This window comes from Anarrhichthys ocellatus, unplaced genomic scaffold (genome assembly GCF_004355925.1).
Source record: "Anarrhichthys ocellatus isolate YVR2014 unplaced genomic scaffold, GSC_Weel_1.0 scaffold6, whole genome shotgun sequence".
Classification (NCBI taxonomy): domain Eukaryota; kingdom Metazoa; phylum Chordata; class Actinopteri; order Perciformes; family Anarhichadidae; genus Anarrhichthys; species Anarrhichthys ocellatus.
In genome coordinates, this window is record NW_022280036.1 from 12,920,599 (window position 1) to 12,943,943 (window position 23,345).

The 23,345-nt window shown below is 43.6% G+C and overlaps 4 protein-coding genes and 1 long non-coding RNA gene across 9 annotated transcripts in view; 2 read left to right on the forward strand and 3 right to left on the reverse strand.

Annotated features, from left to right (window-relative positions):
• Nucleotides 1-1,458, reverse strand: part of grtp1a (growth hormone regulated TBC protein 1a) — a 22,986-nt gene extending 21,528 nt beyond the window's left edge. For both annotated transcript variants that reach the window (XM_031846118.1, XM_031846119.1), the window contains exon 1: nt 886-1,458. In XM_031846118.1, the coding sequence (XP_031701978.1) occupies nt 886-956 (71 nt within the window). In that variant the 5' untranslated portion in view covers nt 957-1,458. The remainder of the gene's footprint in view (nt 1-885) is intronic.
• On the forward strand, nt 894-12,188 carry LOC116382802 (uncharacterized). The gene is made up of 3 exons (XR_004212741.1): nt 894-1,008; nt 3,045-3,186; nt 9,052-12,188. It is a non-coding gene; the product is annotated as an uncharacterized LOC116382802 (long non-coding RNA).
• On the reverse strand, nt 2,951-12,353 carry adprhl1 (ADP-ribosylhydrolase like 1). The gene is made up of 8 exons (XM_031846113.1): nt 10,734-12,353; nt 9,588-9,752; nt 9,366-9,491; nt 9,023-9,163; nt 8,288-8,415; nt 8,048-8,180; nt 7,792-7,957; nt 2,951-6,422 (listed from the first exon to the last, which is right to left on the reverse strand). Exons 1-8 carry the CDS (start codon nt 10,945-10,947, stop codon nt 4,358-4,360), a joined length of 3,138 nt encoding a protein of 1,045 aa, XP_031701973.1. The 5' UTR covers nt 10,948-12,353; the 3' UTR covers nt 2,951-4,357.
• Nucleotides 12,354-12,434: 81 nt separating this feature from the next.
• dcun1d2b (DCN1, defective in cullin neddylation 1, domain containing 2b) lies at nt 12,435-18,614 on the reverse strand. Of its 4 annotated transcripts, none has more exons than XM_031846120.1 (7): nt 17,494-18,614; nt 16,144-16,360; nt 15,891-16,059; nt 15,512-15,642; nt 15,328-15,410; nt 14,931-15,027; nt 12,435-14,838 (listed from the first exon to the last, which is right to left on the reverse strand). In XM_031846120.1, exons 1-7 carry the CDS (start codon nt 17,494-17,496, stop codon nt 14,762-14,764), a joined length of 777 nt encoding a protein of 258 aa, XP_031701980.1. In that variant the 5' UTR covers nt 17,497-18,614; the 3' UTR covers nt 12,435-14,761. The 4 variants fall into 4 exon arrangements, with proteins under 4 accessions (XP_031701980.1, XP_031701983.1, XP_031701982.1 ...); XM_031846123.1 differs by having other exon boundaries at nt 17,490-18,611; XM_031846122.1 differs by having other exon boundaries at nt 18,374-18,610.
• Nucleotides 17,963-23,345, forward strand: part of tmco3 (transmembrane and coiled-coil domains 3) — an 8,034-nt gene continuing 2,651 nt past the window's right edge. Inside the window, exons 1-8 of the mRNA XM_031846115.1 lie at nt 17,963-18,634; nt 19,165-19,261; nt 20,056-20,369; nt 21,007-21,174; nt 21,825-22,004; nt 22,110-22,310; nt 22,405-22,533; nt 22,642-22,734. Coding sequence (XP_031701975.1) covers nt 20,112-20,369; nt 21,007-21,174; nt 21,825-22,004; nt 22,110-22,310; nt 22,405-22,533; nt 22,642-22,734 — 1,029 coding nt within the window. The 5' untranslated portion in view covers nt 17,963-18,634; nt 19,165-19,261; nt 20,056-20,111. The remainder of the gene's footprint in view (nt 18,635-19,164; nt 19,262-20,055; nt 20,370-21,006; nt 21,175-21,824; nt 22,005-22,109; nt 22,311-22,404; nt 22,534-22,641; nt 22,735-23,345) is intronic.

Below are 23,345 nucleotides of genomic sequence, written 5' to 3' on the forward strand. Positions count from 1 at the left end.
TATGTATATATATACACACAATTCTATTGTGTTTACTACACACAGTGCAGGCTCTAACTAGGGAGTATCTGCAAATACTGGGTGGAGAAAAAAAAAAAAGAAAAGGTATCATTAAGCAAATGTTATGTTCCTCATCTGAGAACAACTCTGTTGTCAAAACAAAGGTGAGTCCACACACCAGCTGTATAGAAGTGTGTGAATGTGGCCCCTGACTTCAGCTGTTGGTTTGGGTTATCGGTCTCCGTTTCTTTGAACTGGGCAACATTTAACATATACTGCAGAGATGAGTGTGGATTTCAAACATAAACCATAAGCCAAAAATGCTTTATTATGTACAACTCGATGAAAATAAGGCAGTTATATGATATAAATGTTATACAAGATAAAAGAATATAACGTTCAGTTTGTGTTGCAATTGTTTTAGAGAGATGTTGATTGAACTTTATGGTACATTTTGAGTATGTTTATAATATTCAGTCTACCCTCATACGTGTGTACAAACTATTATAAACCATAAACAGCAGCTTTAATGACATTAAGTTGAATCATCAACTCTCTATTGGTCAACTCACTCCTTATTACAGAGACATGCTGAGGCTTGCAGTCAACATTCAATTGCATTTGAACAATGCATGGGAGGAAAAGATACCAACAGTTACCGCAATTTGCTAAAATACCACAACGTATAACGACAGTCCTGTAATAGTTTGTACTAAGAACAACTTTAGTAACGTTTAAAGCTAAATTGGCTCACGTGACTGCTTCCAATTCCCACAGCCTGAGGGGTAGAATAACAAGCTGCCTCTGCATTTACCTCTCAGATAAATTATTAGCCTCCTAAACTCCACAAGATGAGATCATCGACCGTTCAAAAGTCCACCTTACCTGTTCACCCTGTCTGGAGCTCTACCGTCCGGGGTTAGGGTCCGATCGGTCGCCTTGTTCTTCTTCTCCATTGCCTCTTCTGCTCCGCTGATATCCTGAAAATATGTGCTAGAGTCTCAACAGGTAATTCACCGTGTTGCTTTTCTCCCCCCCCCCCCCAAAAAAAACCCCGCAACAATTCAAAAGTTTACAACACTCATGGAGTGTCGAAGTAAGTTGCGTTCAGGGTTAACTTTTCTCCGTGTTTGCGTGCAGAGAGACTGGACAAGACGCTGCACTTTTCCCCCCCATGCTGACGCTATAAAGCAGTGAGAAGCATTATTTACGCTTTGCCCGCAAAACAAAGTATCTTTTTTGTTTTCGCTCGTATCTTTAAATGTGTATCGATTCGCCGGTGTTCAAGCCGTGTGGAGAGAGCGGAGTTTGCCTTGAGTTGTGTCGCCATCCACTTGCGCCTGCTGCTCGGAGTGGAACTAACCGTCCTGTAGCACGATCACATCCACACTTAACGACTGTAGTCCAGATACAAGTCCCTTCCACTTGTCCTGTCCGGACCTACTGACGTTGGAGGATTTGGGGCTCGTGACGTTTGCACCAGGACTCACGTCAATCAGACCTAATGCTGCCTTCGAGTGATTCCCGGAACATCCCACTTCAGAGCTGGGAATGGCGAAATGGGATTTATGTTGCATTCATGGCGCGTTGGTTAGAGACATAGTGGAGTTGAGAGGGTCTGCGTCAGATTGAAGTTCAGTTTTGGCGTCGCTCGTGTTTTTGCTGTTATATGTACTTCAGCATACATGTACTACTGCCTACTAGAAACTAGTGACCACTTTTACAAGAAAACGCCCTTTTTTGACAGCACTGTTTATAATGTTATGTCATTTATTTATCACTTCGTATATTTCCTATATATAACCTCAAAGCAGCCCTGTCTGACAGGGTTGCCTCAAAGCAACCATTGATTTGCACTAAGCCACATCTGTCCTCATTTAAATAAAAATGAAAAATAAAATTGATATCTTAGAACTTTTTGCAAAAATATTTATTCGCCATTTAACATATCACGTTAATATTACCTGCTGACACAGACACAGCGAACAACTTCACACACAACTCCCTGATTTAAAAACGTCTCGGGTCATCCCCAGTCGATGGCCACCCCGTTTGCTCTCAACAGTGTTGGTAGGTCCGATAACACGTGAAGGCAGCCACGTAGCACAGGTACACGTATCTGTTCACCTGAGACTGCTGGGCAGCGTTGCTCCAGTCGAATATAAACATGTCTGCTGCATGGGTGATTTAGAGCTCCCACGATAATCTTTGGGAATTTACAGATAACATTGAGTTCAAATAGATATATGTGTTAATTAATTAATGAAGAAACAACATGGCACTCATCGGTGTATCTCTTTCTGTCCTGGCAGCACAGAGTTACATCCATGTGGAAACCTTTGATGAATGTATTATTTCTTTTGATGAGATAATATTATCATTTAAGAAATATATCAATAGATGTCTGTACACATGACATCTATTGCACGTCTGTCCACCCTGGGAGACGGATCCCTCCTCTGTTGCTGTCAATAAACTTTCTTCCTTCTACCGATGTGAGGGCCGTGGGACAGAGGATGTGTGTACAGATTGCAAAGCCTTCTGAGGCAGATTTGTGATTTTTGGCAATACAAAATAAATTTAATTGAATTGAAGTAAGAGTGGAACACCTTGCTCTTATATTGGAAAAGGTGATGGGTATCAAAATGATGCAAACTTTACATCAAGTCACCAGATTTCAGTTTGATTATGTGCTAATGAGAGAATCTGGAGCAGAGAACGGTGTCCCAGCGCTGTCATCCACTTCCAGGCAGGACTGTCGTAAAATGACACTTAAGGTTGTTCTAGTGGGGTTTTTGGAGGCTTTCTTAAAACACTTGTAGTAGTTTAGGAAATGAAAAATCACATGGTAATGTGGTTGGTGTAAAAAAAAAGGTCAAGTCATGAACGCTTGTACTTTTTGGATTTGTTTAATTTCCATAAACACCACAAAGATAGTTCAGTGTGTGGGGTGTGTGTATATGACTGTGCTGTATGTTGTTCACTGTTTGTTGAAAGTCATGCTTAAACCTACCTAAATGAAGTTACTTGAAATTTGGTTTCAGCGCGTCTGACCTACATGGACACTCAATAACAACACCATACTCTTCATCACCACTGCTGCCGATCAGGATTTCCCGGCCTTGGGATGGACGGCTGATGTATCATCTAGGTGTCGATCTATCATCCTCTTGTGAAAATACCAGAGTAAGTCCAAATACAGACTCATGTTACAGCAGTAGTGTAATCCTACTGGTGGGCGGAGATAGATCTGTGGGAATAAGATGAGCCTCCAACCACGGACATGTTTGGCACCGCTGTGTGCCGCCATTCGTCTGTTCAGGGCAATCGTCCCCGTGTCCTCTTTTGATTTGATTGAAGATCATGACAATGACCACACAGACGGCCGGTCCCTCATTGAGTAATCAATACACACTGCAGCTAGTTAGTATCCAAAATTGTACTTGAGCTCAATCGATGGTTGCAAATACTACTACCATAACCATATTCCACTTTGACAATAATGAATGAATTAAGCAGCATTAACAGAATGCTATTATAGTTTTGAGATGTTTATTTAAACAACAATAATAATGTGCTGCTTGTTTTTAGTTATTGAGACAGAAAAGAGAGTTTTGTATGTGATATCGTTGGAAATAATACAGCATACAGTTAAACTTGAGCAGCTTGACCCTGACAATGAAACTATTTGGCTTCGGAAGGCCTCCCCAGGAGGAGCTGGGAAACGCTGCTGTGGAGAGAGGCATCTGGACCTGGCCCGGCCCCGGATAATGGATGGCTCGATTAACGTAGATTTATATCGAATAACACCATCGAAATGCAAAGCTGTTTACAGTCAAACTCGTCTTCTAATACCCAGTCTTCATCATATCATGCAGTGTGCTCTACTTGTTCATGCTCCAATTTATGCAAATAGAACAGATGATGACAGAAAAAACAGTCATTTGGAGTCTTTGGACTGAAGTGATCTTTTTTTATCTTATCCTTATACTGTAGTCCTTTTAGGAGCTACTATATGCAAATACACTGAATGGCTTTTAACACAAGCCTATTGAAATATAGAATAACCTTTGAATCAACAGTGTTGTGATAAACGTATACACAAGATAAGTGTTTGCAATGGTTTTTGCCTGAGCAATTGAGGCCCAATATTTATAGTATGTACTAGCTCATGGATGAAAAACACCAGTTTCACTTGTTGCTCCCACTGCTTTTTAGCAGAGCTGTAACTGTGTATAAACTGTGTATCGTTGCTCATGCATGAAGGTACACTGAGAGTAGCTGGAATCTTAACTGAGAAAACTCCTCGTACATTATCCGTGAAAGGAAACAGTTGAAACCGTAAGATACGATTAACCTAGAAAGTGAAGGTGTCAGTAAATCTTATGACTTTGGGTTTATATGTTTGTTTGACTGAAGGATCCCCGTAGTTGATGGTTTTGTACTTTGGTCTCTGTTTTGGATTGTCTCTCTCAGGTTGAATCTTTGGTGATGTTACAGCAGACGCCTCTCTGCCTTCAAATGCAGCCTCACGGGCAGTGTCCTCAGAAAGTCGAAAACTTTGCGGCACGCTTGTGTCTTTTATGTCCATTGTATTCACTTGCTCTCCTCCCTCCTCGACCTTCCTGTCTTGTTCACGTGGTTGACCCTCTGTTGGTTTCTTTGTTGTTGTTATAACGGTTTGTGCCTTCATGTTATTAGGAGGACACTGATTAATTCCCCTTGTCGCCAATCCGGCCTTGAAAGCAGTCATAGAAGTATCAGAGTGTGGTGGTGGCGTTGCATCCAAAGGAGTTTTAGTTTCAGTGTGCGACGCTGATTGAGGGGAGGAATCATCGACATCTTGTTCAAATCTACAAACACACGGGATGACGTACTTGGGCAACCTTCTCTGAACGGTCACAGCTTTGGTTGGATCTTCCTCTGCTCCGTTCTCCACGTGGCCGTGGTCTTTATATGTAGAAAGTCCCTCAATTTTGGTCTCTAAAGGGCATCTCCCTTCAGTAGCTGCAGTGGAAGGTTCACCTGTGCTCATGTATTGTGAGGCTCTATGAGGAACTTCTGTCCTTAACTTAGGTATCTTTTCCAAGTGTGAGCTTTCTGATGATTCCACCGAATATAGTTTAGGAGAGGAATCTACACATGTGGACCACACAGGACAGCAGGTCACGACGGCTGCCACATGACACGTCACTTGGGCTTCTACCTGTGGAAGAAGCCTGTAAGGCTCGGGGAGCGACTGCTCGGTGACGCATGTTAAACACAGCAGCTCTAGATGTGCATATTTTAACTCGTTGGTGATACTAGTTTCTTCTCCTCTAGTCTGAATGTCACCATATTCCTCTGACTTCCAACCCATAACATCGTTATCACAAGCTTGATCTTTTACACGGTTCAATGAGCAGTGATCTTCAGAGCTTTCATCTGAGTGCTCGCTCCCCGTTTGTCTCACTTGGTCGTCTTTCAAACTCTTTTTTTCTTCCGGGTTTGAGTTGACTTTTGTTAAAGCGCCCTCTGCCTGCTGTTGTTTTTGTTCCTGCCCATTTCTAGTTTGATGTCCTTTCAACTGCCGTCCAACAGATTTACTTTTCATTTGCTTGCGTTGGTTTCGTTTGTGGACAGTTTGACCCAGCGCTTGCAGGAGCTTACTTTCATGACACGGTACCCTCTCGCTTATACTACTTGTCACCTTGACTCCTGCAGACGGCTTTTCATGTGAACATTTCAAGTCACGTCTCGTACATACAGTGGCCATGGACTCAAACCTCTCCATCAAGGAAGATAGGAGGCTCCCTCTTCCGACCGCCATTGGTTTGATTGGCTGTTTCTTCAGTACGTTCTCTCCATCTTCTTTTTGCTCAGCCACGGCAAACTTGGCTACGATATCTTTCACTCTGCCCCCCGTCTTCAGTCCTCGATCTCTTCTAGTCCGCTCCTTCTTGTGAATGTCATGCTCACTGTCTTGGTTGACTTTTCCTGCCAATCCTCTGCTGGAGGACAGAGTTCCTACCTCCCTTTGATGGGTGATGGGAGGTTTGGGTGTGGACCGTATGAATTTGGATTGGAGGAGCTGGAACGTGGTAAGACGACGTTGTATTAATCCTCCTGCTTTTTGCTCTCCTCCAAACCTCTCTTTTGGTGGATCTGTCCAATAATTTTCAGGGATATTGGAACCAGCAGTCTTTCCCTGGGTCTTTTCATGCTGAACTATAGTGCAACATGTGTTTCTTTCAACTACAACATCCGACCCTGCATGCTTCTCCGGGTTTCTGTTCCTGGTGGTCCACTTGGGCAGATCCTTTGTTAGGTAATGCAGGAGACTCTCCAGAATCCCTCGGAGCACAGGACGGCAGTTGCGGTCTCTAATCAACTTCCTCAACATACTGGCATCAGGGCAGATACTGGTTTTCCGAAAATCTGGTCTATGGAGAATAGAGGACATGCAAAACTTAATCCCTGTAGCCATCTGCAGTTAAGCATATACCTGATTAGTTACGGTTACTGACAGGAGAGTTGAAGGATGATACCCAAACCTGAGCTTAGCCTTTTCATTTTATTGTACTGTTTTGTGTATTTAGGTAGATAGAGTAGCCTAGACAGGGTTTACCGTAATGAATGGAATAATGGCACCACACAATTTTACCAGTTTCTGAATATGGGACCGCAGTAATCTCCAAAAGGACTACTTTTTTTTTAATCTTTCGTATTAATCTTTAACCTGAAGATATTTGACTCCATAAACAGTACTTCTACTTGAACTGAATGTACCAGAAGTAATTCCACCCCTGCAGCAAAGTAGAGGAGATACAATGTTCAGACTTGAAGTGAAGTGCTCCAGCAGTGTGAACTTGTTACAGGTGATTAGTTCAGGGGGATTGCAGCGGAGGGTTGTGAAAGAAGAGGAAATCAGGTAGGAGACAAGCTGTCCATCAAAATAAATGTTGTAGTTAAGATAAAGAGAGACAGGCACTTCATGCATGATTTATATTTATGAGTCCATTTTAATGTGCATATTATATTAATATTCACCATGTCATGGTGCTTTCACAATGTACACTAATGCTTGTCAAGAGCATCACAGTGCAAATCATAATGGATCACAGTATAGATACAATGATTACTACTCTACAGCTCAATAACATTATGCATAAAAGTTCAAATCATTTGCAAAAATCCCACCGCATGTTGCATGCTTTAAAAAAACCAAGATGTATGTAGATTAAAACTATTGACTGCGGGGCACAGACGTATCTTAAAATCAGTTAGGCTCTATCAAGTTTTCACAATGTTTTGAGGAATTAGATACGACATGACACAACATGACCATGTGCTTCTTGTTAATACAGGTTAGCTTTAGAAGAGGAAAAGGTCAGAGAAGAAAATGATCTAGATGTAAACTATCCGACTATTCTCAGTTAAAATAAAAGTTATAAAGGCAGAAGCGTTTTCTTTTCCCCCACAGTTCTGTCATTTATGGATTGCAGATGTAGCTCCTGAGAGATGATCTCACAGGAAATAGGCTGAAGCTCAATACCCTAATTGGTCTCCCTTTTGACGTTCTACTGCCCCAAACCTATAGGTGATAGGTGGCTCAACTTTTCCAATTCATGACAGGCCTGTGTAAAGCAAAATTCAAGGAGTTGAGGGCAACAGAGGCAAGGAGAGGACAGGGTGCCACCTAATACTGCCAAGGGACTAGAGGGTAGCTTGGGACAAAGTGAAGCAGTTTGACAGCCATGTGCAGCTCCTCTGATAGCCAGTAGGGTTCAGGCCAGTGAAGAGCAGGATTACTTGTCTGTGCACTTCTCTGCAGATGCTGCTTTGTAAAGCTTTTCTCCCAGCTCCTCCAGACGCTCTCTTTTGTCCAAATCCTGGTACAGTCCTGGGGGAACCTGACTCAGGCCGTGCATGAGGCCAAAGAAACACCCTGCGATCAGGCCTGTGGCTTCACTCTCACCTTAAAAAACAAACAAACAGCATTTTCACAGAAGTCACAGTGAGCAGTGTTTTATCCGTCTGTTTTTTAAACTGTCATGCAGGTTCTCACCTCCATGGAACATGGCTCGTTTACACAGTTCAGCCCAGTCACTCCCTGCCGCCAGAAGGGCATCGTAGGCTATCATGGGGGCATCATGGCCTCTGTGTCCCGCACGGCCCTCTGAGCTCCAGCGCTTATAAATCTGTATGGACGAGGACAGAGTTAGGGGTTTTGTTACGTAAAAACCTGAATGGAAGCTTTTTCTTAATGTATGTTTTTTTGTGTGTGTGACAGATAGGCAGGATTTACTTTATCAGTCTCCTCAGCATCATAGGGATCAGGAAAGGAAGGTTTGTTCTCTCCTTCCTTCTCAATCTCTCTCTCTTCCAGGTAAAACTGCCACTTGGCCTCAAAGTAGAACCAGTTTTCCTGATACTCTGCATATTAGTGCACAAACACACGTTACTGGTTTCACACAAGAAAAGGCCACTTCAGAAATAAGTTTAAAAAAAAAGAAGAAAACAATGATTGTTTTTTCTTGAAACGAAAAGAAAAATCTGTGGATGCAATAAGTGAACATTCGATTGGTAAGATTTCTTGAAATAAGATGTAATATTTTGGCCTTAGTTCAAGATAAGAATTTATCTTGAACTAAGCTGGGAAATCTCATTTTGATCTCGTTAAGTGTTGTTTCATAATTAGCCTTTATTGCTGTATTTTCACTTAACATATTCAAGATGTATTGTCTTAAATGAAGTCTTTTAATCTCACTGAAATGTTACTTGGTTATTGTGTCTTGTATATAGTGTTATGAGATATTTTGACTTATTAGTCAAGTATACGTTCTCTTGCAGCGCATCAGGTTTTTGCAGTGCATCTGATGGTCCTACTCTCTCAGACAGATGTGCATAGCAAACTCAGGAAACTGTTATGACAAACTCATGTTGTTTATTTTTACAAAGAAGCTTCAGTCAACCTGGATCAATCAGCCCAACTGTAAAATTAAGTGCCCCGTCAATAACGCAGACAGAAGCGCAGTCTAACCTGACATGTGTCGTATGGTCTTCCTGCAGTACTCCTGAGCCAGATGGATGACCTTCATGAGCTCGCGGCCCCAAGTCACGGGAGCTTTCCCCTGGATCGCATAGGACGCAAACAGTGCCGTGGTCATGGCGCCTAGGAATCCTGACGCCAAGAGTGACACCACAAGTCACTACACCGAATTTGTCTACACGGACATGTCAAACTCACCAATTAAGGAAGAAGTATATACTTGTTATTGGTGAAATGCAATTAGAGATGCTTAACAGTTTATCAGCAGAAGAATAATCAACCTGCAGTTTGATAAGATTTGTGTGGGCAGGTTAGCGACTGCCGACATTGTCACCTGTGGGGTGGTTGTGGGTCATCCTGCCGATCTCAATGCTGACCTCCACCAGGCTGTCTATTCTCTCAGGTTGCCAGTATCTCATACCCACACACATGGCCTTGGCAGCTGCCCCGAAACCAGACCCTGGACACAGACACATGTGCACACATCCAGACACACATTTTCATATGCTTAAATGTTGGAAAAAAAAAAAAAACAATATATAAAATCTCCAATGACCCTTTTCATTGAAGGGTGTATGCCAGGCGAGCAGGAAGTTGTGAGGTTTGAGGTGAACGCAGCCCTCCACTGTGGCAGGATCAGGGGCTCTGCCCTGGAGAGACACCATGGCTTCAACATAGAGACGCACCAGCTCCCGGTACAGATCCTCCAGACACCAGTAATCTGGACACACACACACAGTGACTGAGAGTCATTCATGATTGGCATGCAAGTCGAGATGAGTGGTGCTGCGGTGGGCTAAGTTTAGCCTCAGCCTGCCACGCCACAGATTAGGACCAGCATGCCATCGAGGCGAGTGGAGTCACTTCCACACAGCATGAGGTCAACTGGGATCCACGAGCAGACCCCACAGCCGTCCTGCTAGAATTTAGTTTACGTGTGTACTGTATGTGTCTGCGTACAGTATGTGACAGAGAGAGACAAACTTCTTCTTTCTTTGTTCTCTGCCTCAGATAAGAATGTGTAGCCCTATATCTGTTGTTAATATTTACCCTGTTATTCTGTACGCTGGTAAGAAGATTGGCAAAGCAAACACTGACATTCACAACTTCCATTCCACTCCATGAGTTGTGTGTGCGAGTATGTGTACAGGCATGCTGGATTGCGTCTAAATAGGGCTTCCTAATCTCAATAGATGTCACCACCATTGCACAGTGCCGCTGTCATTGGCTTTGAGCCGCATCTGCAGCCAAACATGATACCGGTAGATTATGGAGGAGTCTGACCTGCTATTGTTCAGTAAAGGAGAGCTGAGGATCAGCTTTTTTCAAAGTAGTCTATTTTGGACTTTTCTGTCCCGGCAACTCCTGGCCGCTCTGCGGGGGAGCTTGAGATGACATTTGAGTAATCTGTAGTTAGGCTTCTACTGACATTTTATCTTTGATGATCATGTGGCAATGATTGATTACGATATGGCCGCACGTTGTCATTCAAAGACGGCCTGCCAGTTAGTGATTAGCAGCTTCCTTTGACTGTATGAAACTATTCTGGTCCTCTTAAATGTAGACTGTGTCTATATTTTATTGAACAGATAAAAAATGAAAGATTTTGTGTGAAGTTAGACAGCAGGCAATGAGTGTCTACTCTTGCTATGATTTCCACTCTCTAATCTTCCTCTTTGACAATGATCAATCCTAAACGTACCTGTTACCAGTGCTTCTGCTGTGGTGATGTGCATCAGCGTTGCATCACTCAGGGGCCAGTTATCAGGGTCCAGTTTCTGGGCCCCAAGTCCCCCCAGAGAGGCCAGTTCCTCTTGGATCTTCTTGCCTGAGATGCAGCCCTCCCAACGGCCCTTTCGGTAGCCCAAGGAATCGCCAACGGCACCCAGAACCATTCCTGCCTTGAATTTCTCCATACTGTGCTCCGCTCACCCAGCTGAAAAAGTTCTTCTCCTGGGATTTAGATTGGCTCCTTTCAGCTGTACTTTTTCTTCACCACCTTCAGCAGACTCAGTGTCATAGAACAATGCAAACTGAACAAACTCTCTTGCCCCAAAACATCCTGAAGAACTTCAAACAGCCTCACCAACTCTCCCAAAAAGATTTCCGCTTGACGTGGAGCTATTATAGACCTCTGTCTCCACTACATAACAAGCTCTGCCACCTTCCCACCCTCAGAGCTCTCGTCTAGTTTCTCATCAGTTGTCTCACACACAAACACGCACTCTCCTTTCCAGGGGCGGGTGCACGCACGCACACGCACACTCACGCACACAGACGAAAGCATTGCGTTATCAGCCACAGCTTCTTTGTGTTGGGCAGCGGGGAGTTTCAGCTGTGATCAGGTGTCTCCTAAAAAGGCAATCCCCATGGCCCCAAAGCCTCAAAGCTGGATGGCTGGGTGTGGAGTGGTAATGGGAAGAGATGCTAATGTACTGCTGGGCTGGAGCGTCAGCTGGTGCTGGACCTTGTTGACATCCCAACCGGCCCCCATGGGAGGAGGGTAAGAATGGAGCATCATCTCCGCTCCACTTGCTTGCCTCCTCCTTTATTGAAGCTCTCCAGTCTTTACATCACTATTTGAAATGTCTTTGTTAGTCACCTCCTTCCCTGACATCAGATAATCTCCTCTCCAGTTATGCACACTGCATCCAAGAGTTCCCCTCCCTCTCAGTTTCTTTAATCTTCATCTAATGTCTCGATTGTAACCCTTTTGACACAATCAGTTGTCACCAACCCTTCATTTATTAAGTGTATCTGTTGGTGAATGTCACCCTGAACATACCCAGAGTAACAGTAGACAAAGCTTTACCAGAGGAGCCCATGATGATGAGGATATGCAGCAGGAATGCAACCTGATAAGGGACAACTGTCACCAAGGTGACATTTTACATACACTCGCTAACACACACACAGTAGGGCAGTGGTTCTCAGCAGGAATATGGGAATTGTTTTTGTTTCATTCCTTAATGCCATTACATTGTTCCATCTCTCTTCTGGGCTTCTATTGGAAATAAAGAACTTCTGCAGAGTATCATAAATGGCTGACTGAACTCCACGTGATCATGTGGTCGCCCCTTATAACATATAAACATTTTAGATCTACAGAATACTGCTATCCAATACACATTTTCTAAATAAAAACTAACAAAATAAGCTGCTGACATTCTTGTCTTACACGAGTGAAGAGTTTTCTTCGATGAAATAATCAATCGAGTTGTATATTTTTCCTGCAATTTTGCATTCATATTGATGTCGGAATGTTTTTAATATCGGGACACTGATTTTAGCACAACACAATGCTGCTGACCAGCATTCAATATCTTCGTTTCTGACAACGAAACGCACATTTGCTGTCAGAACTCGCTGCTGTTCCTAGAGAGGCACGACTTTCACACGGCTGTCAAAAACAACATGCTTTATTGACAACATGTACGGTATGCTTCTGTGACAAAACATAACATTCTGTAAATACCTGTTTTCTTGCCGGCAAAAATAATACTGTTTTGATAAGAATGATCTGCATGACTTGAAACAGTTGACCACACATTTGACAAATAGAAACGTACCAAATGTACCATATTAGCGAACTGAATACTGAGAGACGTCACGTTATTCTCGCTCCTGAACCACAGACGACGTCAGATGATGAAGTCAACAACGATCAAGTGGGAAAAGCTTTCGCACCGTCGTGACCGAGAAAAGTTTGTGCACAACTTCGACAGCCAGAAAGTCACATTGGATATTTCATTCCACCAACACGTATCTAACTTCACTAGTTACAAAGATGAATACGACACCGGCTGCTACTAGTGACTGTTTGACAGTCGTGATGAAGCTGGTGTCTTTGACTGAAATCATAATCATCCTGATTTGCCTTAAACTTCTGAGAAGTCTACTTCATGCACACCACCACCAGTTTATGACTGACCTCCGCTTACATAAATATGAAAACTTAGAAACACACATTTGTCAATTTAAGGAAAACAAAAAGGCAATATTTCCCCTGTAGTTGAATGAGATATTTGATGCAGGGAAATAATCCATCCTTATTTCAACACATGGCAAATGTCTTATCATGGTGACAACAATTGGCAAAACAAGTTGGCATAGTTAAGATGGCAAACACTGATGCAAGTGCAGGGAGCTGCCTGTTGCTCACGGTGACCGGGAGAGGAAGACTGGTACCTGAGCGCTGCCTTCTGTCACACACTCGCTAGCCAAGAAAGCGGGATGCATTTAGTGTTTAGAACTACACTTGAAGAGCAACACTAAATCTTGTGTGAAGGAGAAGCACTGCACCCCTAGATGGCAGCACAGGTGTGGTTCTCAAAGTGACATGTTTTCTTTTTCCTCTTTAGTAGTGCTGTGGTGCTAATCCATGGAAAGCAACAGACCTAAACCTCAAACAGTGTAAACAAAATAATTCAAAATAATGATTCAAAAATAATCGTAGCTGGGATGCAGATGTTCCTTTCAGTCTAGTGTGTATGTGAAACCTTACGTCCAAGTGATCCGACCAGCTCTGCAGCTCAGTGCCGCCTGATAAAAGAAAACCTACAACAGAAAAAGTGTAAATCAGCGCAGTTGGCAGAGTCGGCAAATCACCTGGATGATAGAAAACAGTCGGTCAGTTGTGTACAGCAGTTCACACACTGTGAAACTAAAGTCATCCAAATAGCAGAAGAGTTTTAAAAGGTGAGGATCCTAAAAGCTTCTTTATGTACTAATCATGATTCTAAATGCCGTTACCTGTTTTCTCAGATATACATTTGTTCCTCTAAAGCTGAATCTATTCTTACTCCTATGGGTTCAGCGCGTTACCGCTGTAACAACAGTGATTCTGCTGGTGCTGAGCTAGAAAAGCATGCCGCTCTGTCCAGGCCTCAGTGAGAGTACAAGATGTGGAGCTGAACTTGTTCCCACCGTGGCTCAGTTAAGGTGAATCATAATTTATTACGCTCTAGTTATAATCAAACCAAATGAAAATATTTAGCATTGTATTGTAAAAGAGGCAATATGTTTAACCCCAACCCTAAAACACACACGCGCGCACACACACACACACACACACACGCGCACACGCGCGCGCACACACACACACACACACACGTCTTCTCTGCTCTCGGTGTGATTGTTAGAGAGCAACACATTCATGATCTCAGTGAAAATAACGTAGAGCACCCCTCCCCTCGACGTCCACGGCACTGCTTCACGCTAGCTGACGGAAACATGCAGATTTTAAAAACACACTGTTCCATTCACAAAGGACGATGTAAGAGGCCACATCCTACTGCATCTATAACTTAATCCTCCGCGTGTGTCGAGAGTTCACCGTTACCGTCCCTCCTCACATGTGCCGAGGGCGCAGGTTAGTGAGCCAAGTCCGCAGCAGCAGCAGTTTTGAAGCCACAGCCATGGGCGATGGGCGACCTATCATTTCCATATTGCAGTTTCAAAAGTCTGTCCTTTGCCAAACAAACAGAAAAAATGACGATCTCCCTCCTGTTGATTCCCCTCCTGCTCTCCTCTCTGGGCTGGTGTCTCAGGTCACACCCCAGTCAAGGCATCTTATGCAGTTGAAAGATCAATCTTACCGACAAGCTGCAGACAGGCTGATTGAGAAGTACTCTCTTTTTTTGGCTCATTTGTATAAAAATCCTCATTCAAAAAAAGAAGAAAATCGGGATAAACACAAACTCCGTTCGCTGCACGACGCCGGGGCAAACACTATGTTATGTTGCGCTTACTCGTCACAATCGGCCGAGCAAACTCCACAAAGTCATCTATGAGGACAGGCCATGCCCCTGAGGAGAGAGAGAAAATAATAACACTGAATATTAAGAGATGTCTCAACGTAATCTACAAGAAGGGCTGCGCATCACTTTAACAAGCTCACCTTCCTCATCATAGTTTGACATGTCGTCTGTGATCATGTTGCCGAAGTCCAGGAGGAGGTTCCACGTGTCCTTGGGAATCGAGCGCTTGTGATGCTCCTGAATGCAGCACAGACGCAGGAAAAGAGCGGGAGATAAAAGTGACTATTAGATATCCCTGTGCATTGAAAGTCAATTCAACTTAGTCGCTGTTGGCATTTGTCGCGTTGAATGCATTCTCCGGTTATTTTTGTAGGCTGTTGTATTTGACTGTATTCGGTCAACTTGTTTGAAATACTTTTGCTTCTTGAAAGTGAAATGGACAGAATATAGCACTTAAAGAATTGGAAGTCTTGTGCAACATCCCTCTGACATACAAAAAGTAAACAACATAGTGAAAACAAAGACTTCCTCTCTCACCAGCAGGAAGCGGTTCCAGAGATCCAAAAACTTGAAGCGACCTGTGAGAACTAGATTCCAGTAAGCAACGGCCATCTCGAGGTCTAGGGCAGAAAGTAGAGCGAGATTTCACGATTGTGTTTTGGCAAAACCCGATGAGACGAGAGTTTCTTTTCCTACGTGCTCTTATGTTCTTGACGCTTACCTAAACCTTTCTGGCCGGGGTTCTTGGCAAAATTAAAGGTAAACTGGTAGAAGTCTTTAAACTTCCCTGTGTCTTTCAGGTCCTGCTCTAGTCTGGGAAGGATCGCCTTGAGTTTCTCAGGACTGTCACAGCTAGAGGAGACATTGAGAGGAAAAGTAATCCTGTTATTATGAGTTAACACCTGAGGTTTCTCACCATGTTAGCTGTTGTAGGACTCACATTTAACAGTATTTTAGATTCAATGTTTGGGCTCATAAAAAAAAAACAACTTCTCGCTACTTAAAAAAAAAAAATCACACCTTAATAAACATCTCCTTAATGTGTGGAGGATGCGGCGGCATCAAAGATTGTGGATCTCAGTGTCGTCTGTGTTGCTCACCCTAGCTCAGCCATGCCGTCCATGAACTCTTTCCTGCTGAACTCGCACTGCGTGGCCGCTCGGAACTTCCACGCCACCACAAGTATGCTCATGCTAGCCGGGTCCAGCGTCAGGTCATCGCAGAACTGCTGGATCCCGTCAATGCCTATCTTGTTCTCATCCTGGGGGTCTGCAAAGACATGCCGAGAAGAGTGAGCAAAAACAGGACGGGGGAAACTGCGCCGACATCGAAACTAGTTGTGGAGCACCTTGCCTTTGTATCTGTTGTAGAGCTGGTCCAGCTTCTTGCGGTCCACTGTGGTTTTCATGGATTCCTTGTAGTAGAGGTCTGGATTCTGGAAGTAGTTGTCTGTGGCGACCTCTAGTTTCCAGTCATTCTGCGTCAGGCAGTACACGGCTGTCCTCTCCCCGGCCTGTGTGAAGGACATGAACTGCCGAACCTTGTCCTTCTGCGAAGACTTCAACTTGTGCTGTAAAAACAAGCAGGCGCACAAAAAGGTAAATGCAGGGCTGTAGTAACCTGTTCGGGCCTGTTAAGCCCCCACACATACCCACCCAACACAATTTTACACTGAATACTACATGTCCAAATTTGTTAGGAATATGCACCCTGTCAGCACAATATCAAGTGAAATATTAAAATACTTAAAGCAGAATTTTGACAAAGGGCTTTGAGAGGTTATGTTAAAATGCAGAGTTTTTACCATGCATCAGTGGTGCATGTAACCAAACTAATAATCTAATTTTCACAAACTAAGTGCTATACGCACAACCTGGGGGGCCTTCAGGATCCCTGAGGGACTGGACACCTGGGACAGGTGGTAATCCGTCTGGATGCACAGACATGCATGTGGAGTTAGAGCTGAACATCAACATTCTCCACAACACACAGCCTAAACTTTCCTGGAGAGTGCAAAGATTTGATTTATATTTATATCTCCAGGCTGGAAACTGGTCCTTGCACTTAATCTGCGTATAAACACCGTTAGAGGTGGATTACACTTCAATAACACGTGCCATGACTGTAAGATCTGGCGATTTAAAAAGTAAGACTCGTGCTATGGGACATACCAAGCAGCAGCCTGTGCATTAGTAGAACTATTAAAACACCGTCACTTCCAAATGCAACACCGCCAGGTTCCGTTAGTTTACAGAAAATACTCAATCGTGTTAATTGTATCCAGACGGTCATCGGGAAGATCGCACGTCTTTGCAGAACTGCAGACCTGACCCACCCGATGATCAAACAGCAAATCCGCCGTGACAGGCCAGGGTTTGGTGACCCACTTTCCCTCGGAAGGGGGGCCGTCTGATCCTGCAGGCTCTCTGCTGACAGCAGGCAGCACCACAGGCTAGTTACCAAAAAGGGAAAGGTACGTGCGGCAAGTGCGGGAGTCCGATCTGAAAATACCAACAACTGACCTTCCATTTCCCTCATATCCCCGACACACATCACCCTGGCAATGCGACACTTGGCCGAGGACAACCCCGATCCCCTCTATCGGTGTGTCCCCTTAACGGCAGTGACAGCCGTGATCGGTGTGTGTACTTGTTTAACGGAGTTAAAGAATTGCCCCGGTTTCTCGTTTTTGATCTTACCTACCATTTTATCACACGCTGTTTTGGCCCACTTGATATCCAATTACCCCTGGTGCGCATGCGCGAAAAGAACTGCACTACTGGAGGGGCACTTGGTTCATGGGAAATGTAGTTCTGTAGCGCTGAATTTCCACAGGCCGAGTTTTTTTTTTAAACACCTTAGCTTAATGGCTTTCTGCACTAATAGACACCTGTTTCGGAAACATTCTTAGTTTATTCTCAACGTGTTTCTACTGAAAAAAAATGTAAGAAAAAAGTCACATAACTTTATGTCAAACTATCTGTTAGCAACACATTAAATATATGTTTTTGAGTGAGTATGACAGTCAATGAAACTCATTTAAACTGCGTTGTTGTTGTTTTTAAAACAAAACTGTATGATGTCACGTGACCACTAAAAGTACATTCAACCAGGGAACCGCTGTCACACGATCGAGCAAGAATACATAACACCTGAAGAAAACTACAACTCCCATATCAAAGCTGATCAAAATGTTTCGGAAGTAATCTTAAAATGGATCAAAGTTATCTTGACGCTATTAACTTACATCAGAAAACAATGTCGTGACAGCAGTTGTCCACAATTTCGGCCGCGGTCTATGTTTAACGTCAGAGCGTCATGATGAGCTGTTGTGTAATAATAAGTTGCTGGTATTAATGTAGCTAACTTATTTAGCTAACGTTAGCAAAGTTGTGTTAGCGTTAACGTCATGGGAGTGTTTGGGCTCAGCTGGCTGGAGCTGGTCTGACAGCTCCAAGGAATTTGAGGGTTAACTTAGCTGCACAGCTTCAGAAAAAAAAAAAACAGGTTGAACTCTGTACACATTAAAACAAACTACTGGTCCAACTTCGACAGGGGTTACACCAACAGGAGTCGCACCTACCTGGGCAGCATTCCGCTAGCATTCCCTTTGCTAGCACGAATAAGGACACCGCCGGCTGGAGGTCGAAGTAATCATGAAGTTGGTTGCCAAGTAAGCCGGTGAACGCCTGCACCGACGCTGGCTTCAGCTATGTGGCAGAGGAGGAGGGGTGTCGGAGGTGGTGGTGCTGCGGTACAACAGCGTGATTGTTCCCTTCTTCCTCAGCTTCTCCTTCAGTCGTGGAGTGGAGTTGAGAGCCAGGACGGTGCACATATTTCGCAGGTAGTTGCAACCGTTCTTTGTTTATCTTTTTGACATTGATGCACATTTAAATACTCTGGGTGGGACATCGGACTAATTCATAATGGCACCGTCACGTCTGGGGTGTGTGTTCTGCTTTCTATGTTGTTACTCCTGGCTGTTGTGATTTTTTTGCATTTTTTTTATTGCAGTGATTAGTTGCAGTATTAGTTTTTCCTATTTACAGGTTTTTTTGTTGAGCATGTTTGTATTTATAGTTTTGCATCTAATAGTACAGAGTAAACTCCATGTTCTCAGTAGCCAAAATTGACAACCAGTCAACTTAATTGCATATCAGTGATGGAAAGTAAACGTGCCCATAAAGTACTGTACTTAGTTTTTAGTTACTTTTATTTTACTTGAGTGTTGATATTTTATGTCACTTACTCCACTATGTGTCAGAGTGCTACTTTTCAGATTAGCTTTTTACACACAGATCAGTTGGTGAAATATGCCCCATTGTTGTAGATTGATCCAGCTAACAGGATGTGAATTGTGCTGTTGATTTCCAGCAACAGTACCCGGGTGGCTGCAGTCCAGTCGTAGGAAGAAGGACATAGGAGGAGTTTGGAAAGTAAACATCACTCAGCTTGACTCATGCTCACAAAGGTGCGGTCCTGCTTGATGCGTCCAGTCATTTACGTGTACACGATGTCGGGGTACAGGAGGACATGCTGTGTGCAGTAAAGCAGTCTCTTAAATTGGCTCAGTTCTTAGACCTTAAATGCGATGTCACTTTAGGGCAGAGTAGCAAGCATGGCTGACGTTTTTAAACATGTGACGTGCTCAGTCAAGTCGAGTGCACTGAACACAGAACTACAAGGTGCAATTAGCTACTCAAGCAGCCAGTTGAGCGGGTCACAGGTCAGTACACCCAGCCTTTGTTTAAGCTGCTCACTTGTGATCAAAAGACTAAACCGTCTCCTGAGATGACAGTAAGAAGCACAGGGTGGCCCACATAAAAAGAGATTATATCAAATTAGAGAACGAATACTGTCACCCATCTGTGCTTTGATGGGATGACTGGCAATTCCTGTATTTCTAAAATGTTGTTGTCAACAAATCCCAGGAAAAGTCCAAAACAAACAAGTTGTTAGTCCATCCCTCAATTCTTTCCCATGTCTCCCCTGTCAGTGGCTTTTAGCACCAAGACCTAGACAATTAAACAGGAGTAAATAGTCTATTTGTTGGAGACTATTTTCAGCTGCAGATTTGGTAAAAGCTGGTTAATTTTCAGGTCATCAGAACAGTGTATGAACACACACAGTTCAGCAGTGTGGCTCTCTGGCTGTGCTTATGACTGTTTTCGGACAGCAAGCTCTTTAGTGGTATTCTTCTCCTTATTGTTGTTTTTTTTCTGTCAGAATTTGTAACAACCATGCTCTTTCTTTTTCCTTTCCCAGATCTCTTTCTCTTCATCAATCTTCACGCTCGGGTGAAGACAGAAGTAGTGGTTTGGATGCAGGTTGTGTGTTGGCTGCTGTGCCTTGGCGTGGCGGGGGCACTTGCTGTGCTGCAGAAGGACCAGGTGGCCAAGCACGCCATCAAGCTTTATTGGAGCCAGCAGGCCGCACACGGCCACAGCTGGCTCACCAGCAACTGCAAGCCGCTTGTGGTTCTCCTGCGTCAGAAGAATGTGGTTGTCAGGAAGCTGGCGGCCGCTGCCGACGCTGTCAGACGAGACCCGGCCCTCTCAGAACCAGAGAGACTCTTCCAGGTACCAGACGGACAATGCGTTGATGGAGCAAAGGGCCTCTAGTGATTTGCAGTGACTGTTTAGCTTTATTTTATATACAACCCTGGTAAAGTACGCGTCTTTGTGTCTTTGTGCTTTGACACAATAGCTGAACAATAACGCCTGTTCATATTTCTTACTTGCAGATCAAGTTTCATGTACAGAGAGGAGGTGCCCTGGTTATGTTAGAGCTGCAACCTATAATTATTTTCATTATTCATGCATGACTCAGTTGTTTGTTTTACATTACTCAATTAATCTTGTGATTTAAAAACAGTGAAAAATGGCGTTTGCAATTTCCCAGAACCCCTCTGTCCAACCATTGGCTCAAAATATAAGTTTATTAAATTTACAACGACACAAAACAGAAAAAGCAGCAAATTCTCACATTAGAGAAGCTGGAACAAGAAAAAAGTTGGAATTTTTGCTTGATTACAGACCATTACTCCCATTTTAACCCATTGTTTCTGGATCTATTTTGTCCATTTTCTCATGTCCAAACTCTGATGAAGACACGCAAACTTCTCTTGTCTAGTGTTTCTAAATGAAGACCATATACAGGGGCCTCGGTTAAAGAGGCAGTCAGATATTTTACAGTTGTCTCCCTGTTTGCATTCAGGTTCACACTCTGGAGGTTTTCCAGAAGGAGATGAACGAGAGCGAGAAGCTGGTGTTTCAGGCGGTGCACAGCCTGCAGAGGGCGCTGCAGGGAGACTACAGGGATGTGGTCAACATGAAGGAGAGCAGCAGACAGCGGCTAGAGGCCCTCAGGGAGGCAGCCATAAAGGTGAGGGCGTCGAGGTCAGCAGCGTTTCAGTGTTTCTGATGCAAACGTTTATAAATGTGTTCATGTTGAATGTAGAAACACATCTCGACGAAGGCAAGGAATTAATGTCGATGCCACGAGTGCGATAATTCAATATTGTTTTGTGATTTAGTTATTAATTGATTCAATCATTTGTTTGGTTAAGTGATCAATTGTTTAATCTCTAAAATATCACTAATAATGAAAAATGGCCGCCACACGTTTTGTTAGCCCAAAGTGACGTCTTCAAAAATGTCTTGTTTTGCAGAACAGCCTCAATCTCAAAGATATTGAATTAATTCAATGTCATTCATTTTTTTTGCTTGATTAAACAACTGTAATAACTGATCTATTATCAAAGATGTTGATTTGTGATCCATCGAGCAGCTAATCTAACACGAGCTTCAGTTCTGTATATTTGTTGTACATTTGTTGTCCAAATATATGATTTCAGGCAGATCGTAATTAAAAACGTTCAACATTTCATACAATAGCAGAGAAATATTATATTGATTTCAACCACATCGCCCCCCCTTCCCCGTGTATGCTGCCACATGCATCTCTGTTAACATGTGTGTGAAGCTACTTGCTAATACACACCTGTCTCTTGGGCTTTGCCTCTTACCTGTCAGGAGGAACAGGAGTATGTGGAGCTGGTGGCTGCTGAGAAGCACCAGCAGGAAGCCGTTAAGAGCGCTTTAGCCCAGAATAAGACTCTGTCCATGCTGGATGAGATCCTGGAGGACGTCAGGAAGGCAGCAGACCGGCTGGAGGTGGAGATCGAGGAGCACGCCTTTGACAATAACAAACAGGTCAGTTCAATAGTGTCGATACCAACGAGCTCGTGATTGCAAATAAGCGTCGTTGTTCGACAAAGCATCAAATTGTGCCTCCTTCTACGCTCACCGTTTGTGCAGATGAAAGGAGTAAACATAGAGGCAGTGTTGAGAGTGGAGGATGACGAGGAGAACGGAGGGAAGAGGAAGAACAAGTCCAAGCAGAAGGAGGTGGAGGACGACCTGGGACTGAGCATGCTCATCGACTCGCAGAACAACCAGTACGTCCTGACCAAACCTCGAGACTCCACGATGCCACGAGCAGACCATCACTTCATCAAGGTCAGTCTATTCCTCCAATTTGTTTTGAATCCTACGCGTAGAATAGCGCTGTGTCTAATAGTTGGTACGGTTGAACCGTGCTTTGTATGTGCAGGACTTGGTGTCGGTGGTAATGCTGTCGCTGCCCTGTGGTTGGATCTGCTCTCTGGTCGGACTTCCTCCCATGTTTGGATATATCATCTGTGGGGTTCTGCTAGGTCCCTCTGGCCTCAACAGCATCAAGGTGTGTGTGTGTGTGTGCGTGTGTGTGTGAGAGATTTCATTGTCGGATGAGACTTTTAAGAACGACATCAGTCTGTGCTAGTTGTTCATGTCGGTCTCTGTCTTGCAGTCGATGGTCCAGGTGGAGACTCTGGGGGAGTTGGGTGTGTTCTTCACTCTCTTTTTGGTGGGACTGGAGTTCTCACCTGAGCGACTTCGAAAGGTAAACAAGAGGGATTTGAGTTTAGGACTAAAATTGTGCAATAAAGTCCTTTTTCATCAAAGTTTGTTTTTTGCAAGCCGTGCAGGACTTTAAGACGTATGCAGCTCACAATAATGCCGTGTTTTTTTACGGGCATGCAAATTAAAATCACCTCAAAATTGATTTATATGTTATTAGCGACAAAAGGAGGATCTGCAAAATCTGTGAATGCATTGGCACGTCCTTTTTTTAACTACATACCTAAAACTCAATTCAGAAGCTACAGTGATGTCATGGGTGCACAGTGATTGTATCTTCCATCTCGGTGACACTTACCTTTTTAGCAAATTCCTGATACATTAATGATTAAATAACCACCAAATAAAATGTTAGTTACACATGTGATGTTACTTTCCCTGAAAATTGGCCAATATCCGTCTAGCTTAATGTTACTTGAAAATCACGTTCTTATAAAAATGACTTTATTCCCCTGAATGTTTAAATTGATGGCCTTTATTTCATAGATTACAAAGTAGCTGCTTTTTGTTAGTTACTTACTTTCATGAAGTGGGCTGATCTACATACTGTGTGTGTGTGTGTGTGTGTGTGTGTGTGTGTGTGTGTGTGTGTGT